The following is a 6,825-nucleotide window of genomic DNA, read 5'->3' on the forward strand; positions in this document are numbered from 1 at the left end:
CAGGGGGATGATCACCTCCCTGGACCTGCTCTCCATAGTACTGGTAACACTTGTCTGGTGATGGGCCAAACAGCAATTTAGGGAATCTCTGCTAAAACACGAGAGAAGGCAGCAGTTTGCCAGAGACAAGCAAAGTGGATAGGACTGGGCAGTAATTCTTCTCTTCCCATCACCAGCTATCCCCTGAAAATGCCTACGATGTGCTGTGCGTGGCAGACATGTACCTGCTGCCCGGGCTCAAGCGCCTTTGCGGCCGGACCTTGGCTCAGATCCTCGATGAGGACAACGTCGTCAACATCTGGAGGATTGCAAAGCTGTTCCAGCTGACCCGGCTGGAGGACCAGTGCACGGAGTACATGGCAAAGATCATCGAGAAGGTACCAGCAGCACTCCCTGCTGCACTTATGCGTGTGCCTGTGAATCTGTTTGCGCAGTGAGCCGTAGATACAGCAGGTTTAGTGGTTGTACTTTGGTCTGTAATAGGTGGTTGCTCTCTGGTTTAAGGTGCTTCCTGAACATGAGCAGCTGTTAAGTAGCAAAGCACATGGGGAGTTAGGACAGGGGATGAGTGGCAGTACCTCATGTCACCGATTGCCATCTGACACTTCCCTGTGGACTCTGGGATGCCCCAAAAGTTCTGCGAGTGCCATGGGCAGGGGACTTTCTCTGAGATTTTTGTCACCATGCCCAGTGCAACAGTGGTGAGGCCTGACCAGACCAGCTGCAGCCTGGAGAACCCAACGGGGCGTGCAGGGAAGCCCTATGCAGGTTTTTTGTGTTTGCTGGAGGGAGTTCTTCCTGGCATAATGCTATGGAGAGGAGTAAGCAACGTGATCTTTACTCTCCAGGATGATAAATCTTGACAGCAGGGGTTTCCACGGAGGAAATTGGCTGTTGAACAGCAAGAAGTAACGAGTCTAATGCTGAAGTTTTCTTTATGGGACTCCATTTTAGTGTAATCCTGAGTGATTATAGCTTGAAGTTTCAGGACTCATGGAGAAAGTTGCAATACAGATGGATAAACTAAAATCTATGGGGTGTTCTTACCCTGAGACAGGTCTTTATAAATGGCTTGTACAGTTCACATGGGAACGTAACACTTTGACCTGCAGCTTGAAAGGTGTGAAATTCTTCTTGGCATGTGAAAGCAGTGAAGGAAATTATTCTGGGGCTGTTCGTTGCATAGCTTGGGGTTGATAGACATGTCAGACCCAGATAGACCTGAATTCTGGCTTCTGAAAAAGGGATCTGGTTTGGAAGCTGAATGAACAGCCCCAGTAGCAACTGAGCAAGCTGGGGCTTTGGTTCTGTGCTCCCCTTCTCGAGCCTGAGTGGGGGCAGTCAGACCCAGCACTGGAAATGTGCCTTCCTGAGGGTGTTGGTACAAATGGAGTCGCCCCAGCTGTTCAGACACCAGCAGCTTGTGGCGATGGCACCGACAATGGCAAGAGGGAGAGATTTTGGCAGTGATTTTAGCGCAGAGCATGGCTCAGCAACCTGCTGTGCCGAGGCACGGCTCAGCGGCACAGACAGACGGCAACTGCCTCTCAGCCCTCAGCTCACCACGTGTTTCTGGGAACTCGGTGCAAAGTCATTCACGGGTGACCTGATTCTGTCAGGCTGGGTGCAGGATGGAGCAGCTGCCTTGCTGGGATCTGCTGCTTGGTGGTGGGGCTGGGAGCCACGGTTGCTGCTGGAGAGCCTTTCTGGAGGGAGTTAGTGCACGTTCATGTGCCCCCATACCAGAACTGTGAGTGCGTAGTTAGTGAGTGCTGCAGTGCACTGTCTGAGGTGCAGATTGCTTATGGTTGTGACCATTTATTGTTGGGAGTCTCGCTGCCTCCTGAGGATGAATGGCAGGATGCGTTTCCAAGTGGTGTCTGTAGGAGACATAGGAGACGTCTGAGGTCTCCATGTGCCCTTGGCATTCCCGTCTCGTATGTGGGATCCCTCAACAGTGTCTGAGCCCATTATCCCAACTCTACAATCCTTTACCTGTCTCCTTGTCTTCCTAATGCTTCTCTTGTCCGCCCTGTCCAGCTGGTGGAGTTGGAGGAGTTTGCAGCCGCTGTGAAGGAGAACGCGGAGGCGGTGGAGGAGCGGCAGGAGACGGACTCTATTCCTCTGATCGACGACATCCGCTTCCACATCACCAGCAACGTGCAGACTTACAGCGCCATCGAGGAAGCCAACCAGAAACTTGAAGCTCTGGAAAACCTCCTGGCCAGCATAGGGCTTGAGTGCTGATGTGTGCAAACCCTGCCTGTCGTATGCAGCCTGCGCAGCCCCCCCCGGGTTGGCTTGGAGTGCAAGAACATCCGAGCCTTTGAATGTCTCTTCTCCTTCTTTGTCCTCCATCCCAGCTGCTCTCAGGCGTGGTTTCTTTTTAATTTATTGATGTCTGAACATTTGCGTGTCTGGTTTGTGTTTGGTTTTATTTTGGTTTTTCGTTTCTCCTCTCAGAGGTAGCTCCCAAAGCTCAGCCCCAGGCAGTAGCTGCTCCTCTGTACAATACGATGTGGAGCTGTTGCGGGTGGCAAGGGAGCTGTGCTGGGGTCCTGCTACTGCCTGGCGTTGGGACCCATCCTGTTCTGTTACCGGACAACACGCTTATGAAACTGGTTCATGCTGGGATATTCGTCAAATTGCCACCAGCAGACAACTGGATTAAAATCTCTAAATGAGTACATTGGAAGGGAGGTGGCCTTTACTTTCACTGTCAGCATGAGATTGGCAAAGGTGGGCAGTGCTCCCCTCACAGGGACACCAGAATATTTGGCTATGTGGAAAGCACTGTTGTCCGTTCTAGTTCTTAGATGGAAAAAAAACCAAAGTGATTTTTCAGGTCTTCCCAAGCTTTTCATTGCTTTGAAGTGCTCAAAATTTAAAAAGCTTTGCTTTCTGAACAAACAACTTTGGGAATACAGCAGTGACCAGAGTCCTTCCATTCTTAGAAAGCAGTAGTTTTCAATGCATAAAAAGAGGGAGACCACCCCTCTTCTTCCTAACAGGGGAAGGAAGCACTTTCTTCTTGGAAACAGCACTTTTCCGTTTCTTTTTGTCCATTGTGGTAGAACAAAGCTGACTTGCTGGTGGGTCAGGGAAGAGGGGTCACCAGAAATCGTTTTTTAAAAGGCAAAGGGCCCTTTAGGGTCTCTCACAGGGCAGCTGCCCCACTCATGACCTTCTGGTGTTGCTCAGCCTTGAGCTCGTAGCTTCATTGTTCTCCAGGAAATTCACTGTCTGTAATAATGAATGTTTTTGGATCTGTGTTCTGCAGTCGGTCGTGTTATCGCGTGTTGTCTCCCTGGACCTCTGATGAGGATAATGATGTTCTTTCTCCTTGGCACTAAGCAGCAGTCGATGCCCCCGCTTGCCTTGCCAAATGGGCTGCCCTCAGAGCTGTTCATCTCCAGAACGGCACGTTAGGAGAATTTTGGGTCTCCAAGGCTCAGGCTCTGGGCGTGCTTTGCCGTGCTGTGAGCTGGGAGGAAGATGAGGTGTTGTGTGAAGCACATGGAGGATCTTGTACAGGCAGAGGGCTGCTGTTACTAATGTGTATTGTCATTTTGGTCACTTTGTGAGGCAAGAGCTTGAAATAATCCATGTCAGGTGTGCTTTTAGTGTTTGAGGTGGGAACTGGGCATGGATTACCCTGCAGCTCCACGGTGGTGTTTCCTGTGGTGGTGGTGCTGCTGCACATGGATTAGGGAAGGGTTTGGAGATCCAGTGTTTGGCAGCGACTCGCTTCGGCGGTGGGTGTGCTGGGAGGATGGGTTTCTCTTCTCTGCTCGTCTCACCAGGTGAAAGCCTGGTGCTCCCACACCGTGTGAGAACTGCTCAGAGCCTCTGCCTGTATCTGTGTTGAAGCTGTTTGCAGGTGTGTGGGCAGGCTTTGGGCACAGCAGGCTGGGTTTGGTCACAGTGAGGTGGAGGCACTGGGGTTTGGCTGCTGGACTCGGGAGAAGCCAGACTTTGGCAAAATCGGGTCTCAGGATTGACTTGCACTTAATAGAAGCTGGGGACAGAGCAGGAGGGAGCAGGGATGAGGTGCATTGAAATAACTGAACCCCGGATGCTTGTGCATTTCATCATCTGTGTTTAACTCTTGCAGAAAAAGTCCCTGGGGCAGGGGATAGTGGCAGCAGGGCTATTTGGGCAAGGCATTTCAGTTCTTTGGCTTCAAAACGCTCACGAGTGCGTGCCAGGAGTTCTTGTGGTTTGTTTTCTGCAGCTGTATCAGGGTGAGGGAGGAGGATGTGTCCCTGTAGGGATGTGTTGCTGCACAGCAGCAGGGAGCAGCAGGAGCGTGCTGCTGTTTGGAGTGGTGACGGGAGGAGCTGTGTGTGTGTTGTGTGATCTGTGGAGGGTACTTCAGTGGCCATCGCTAAGCTCAGCGTGGCTCTGACAGGAAAAGAGCCCAGCAGAACTTGCACTGATAAAGGCGTCTCAGTAAACTCGAGGAGGGGAAGGGCTGTTGAGAAAGCTTTAATATGAATTCCATATATTTTGGAGAAGAAGGGTGAAAGCAGGACTGCCTGTACTCTTGCTCAGTGGGGTGTCAGGCTCATGAAAGCCTGCTGCAGAACTGACAGCTGGTTTGGTTCCCGTGTTCTCCTCCCTGTATCGCTGAAGATGACACTGGGCATAGGCAGGGTGTTTGGTTTATCACATCCCCTCCGCTCCTCCTTCATAAATTCCACATCTGACATCTTGGCATTCAGCTTTCCCTGACCGTGGCTGTGACAGCCCTGCACCAGGCTTGCACGAAGCCACCAGAGAACAGGACGTGGCCTTTGCCTCCCGCTTGTACTGAGCAAGATGCAGCAACAGGAATGCGCTAATGCTTTTCTCTGCAGGTGCCTCAGCTGCTAAAGCCCGTGGACACTGGTAGGAGGCAAAGCCAGAGGAGGAGCAGCAGCGCTTGGCAGCGTTTTCCATGTGGCTGCTCCTGAGTGCTCCATCCCTGCATCCATGAGCACGGAGCGGGTGAGGCTGCGGCTGTACACGTGGGAGGAAAGGTCAGTGTGGCCTTTTGAGCTGCAGTTCCCCGTGGGCTGCCAAGCAAATGCCGCCTCTGTCTGCGTGCACTTGGTCACATCCCAGGTTGTTCGGGTATGCGGGGTCCTTTAAGCCCCCACCCCATCCCTTTTGGTGAAATAGGGCTGTCAAAAAGCATGCACAGCAGATAGTCAGCATGCAGGCAAGCTCTCTAATGAAGATGAGCTGGGTCAGAGCTTAGATTTAAGTTCACTTTATTCTTGCTGCAAATAATTTTATCACAGAATAAAATCCTTTTGAGTTTTCTTCTGTTGCCTGTGTCCTTTTTGTGTCCTGCTCCCTCTGTCCTTTTTATTGACTTCTAGAGGAATTAAGAAGATTGTAAAATTTATCAGAGCAACATTATATTTAAGAAGAGATGTGTAAGCATGTGTGCAGCAATAAAATAGTATATTTCACTATACCTGTTCCTGCTGTGGCCTCTGTATTCCCAACTCACAACATCAACGTGGCTTCGTTTTTGCTGGCTCCTTTCTCCCAGGGTTGTTCTGTTTCACCAGCAGCTCTGTGGACAGGCGTGCTCAGTGTGGTGGTGTCAGGGAGGTGGTGTGTGCCTCAAAGTTGTGCTGGGCAGCCCCTGCCAGGTGAGCTGTCCTGTCCCCCTGTGCCTCTGTTGTTGCTGACTGTCCAGTACATCCAAGGATGGAGATTTCTCAGCCTCTGTGCTGTGCTACTCTGACCTGTTCAGTGGACCTTGTGGACCATGGGTTTCCTCCAAAACCCGCAGTGCCCGGACAGTCCTTCCTCATCTCTTCGAGGACGTAGACCCTGATTTTCTCTTTTGCCTTCTTGTATGAGTGGCTGCAACAGTTCTGGTGGCAATAACAGAGCTGCCTGCATGTAGCCCCTGTTGCCTTCAGAGTGTGACTGGCAGTCGGAGAACGATCCCAGCCCGTCCCTGTGGCTCTGTGTAGGAACATGCAGGGTTTTTGGGGTATACAAATAAAGTCTGAATAACTAACTGCTGAAGGCAGGGACTGGGCTTGGAAAATCCAAGCACTGATCAGGCTTTTGGGACTTGACAAACAGTGCTTACAAGGAGTCTCATTGTGCTGTGAGAGCCTGGAGTAAAGGATGAGCCTCCTCAAGAGGCTTGAGCTGTTGGTGTTGGTACCCTCATGGTCAGACCGTGGAGATGGCACCTTCCCATGCAGCAGCTTGCAGTCGGTGTGTGTTGACAGACTCTGCTCAGGGTGAGCTGTTCTCTTGCTGTGGGCAGCCTGGCAGAGCCCATCACGGCCGGGGAGCTGGGCTGTGTCTGTGCTTGGCTCCCAGGGATCAAGGAACCCGGTGAGGACTGGGGATGGGAAACAAAGCCCTGGCTTGGTTCTCTGCTTGCAGGGGGTGGGCTTGCAGGCAGAGCAGGATTTTCTTTCACCTTCTAAGCTAAACCAGATTTGACATAACAAATGTATTAAGAGAAGCTGTACTGGCAAACCATTCATCAGAGTCGGGGCCTGTTTTGAATAAAGGTGCCGGCTCCACCAGGGTTGCTGCCTGCCTTGACGAAGTGCTGAGGGAGAAGGGCAGAGACCTCCTTTTCTAGGGTTGTGAATGGTTTCTGGCATTTTAGATGGGGAATCGGAGGTGGGTTATTGTCAATAACCAAGGGAAGGGCTGCAGGGAGGAGACTTCTGGGGACAGCAGCCAGTTTGGGTGTAGTTGTGGACATGTAGATCCTTAAGGCCAAAGTCAAGCTTCCAGCTACGTGCGGTAGCATCTAGGGAAGGGGGCAGGCCTGCACATTCCTTTCGTTTTTCCCAG

General features: G+C 51.6%; 1 protein-coding gene across 1 annotated transcript; it reads left to right on the forward strand.

Annotated features, from left to right (window-relative positions):
* Positions 1-7: 7 nt before the first annotated feature.
* On the forward strand, positions 8-2,356 carry LOC104544512 (ankyrin repeat and BTB/POZ domain-containing protein 1-like). Its single transcript, XM_010189405.1, has 3 exons — positions 8-43; positions 165-377; positions 2,041-2,356. Exons 1-3 carry the CDS (start codon positions 8-10, stop codon positions 2,245-2,247), a joined length of 456 nt encoding a protein of 151 aa, XP_010187707.1. The 3' UTR covers positions 2,248-2,356.
* The last annotated feature ends 4,469 nt before the right edge of the window (positions 2,357-6,825 follow it).

This window comes from Mesitornis unicolor, unplaced genomic scaffold (genome assembly GCF_000695765.1).
Source record: "Mesitornis unicolor isolate BGI_N332 unplaced genomic scaffold, ASM69576v1 scaffold46987, whole genome shotgun sequence".
NCBI classification, from domain to species: domain Eukaryota; kingdom Metazoa; phylum Chordata; class Aves; order Mesitornithiformes; family Mesitornithidae; genus Mesitornis; species Mesitornis unicolor.

Coding starts and splice junctions, on each gene's coding strand:
- LOC104544512 (XM_010189405.1), top strand. CDS start 8: ATGATCACCTCCCTGGACCTGCTCTCCATAGTACTG. Junction 44..164: donor ACCTGCTCTCCATAGTACTG/GTAACACTTGTC, acceptor TAATTCTTCTCT/TCCCATCACCAGCTATCCCC. Junction 378..2,040: donor TGGCAAAGATCATCGAGAAG/GTACCAGCAGCA, acceptor CGCCCTGTCCAG/CTGGTGGAGTTGGAGGAGTT.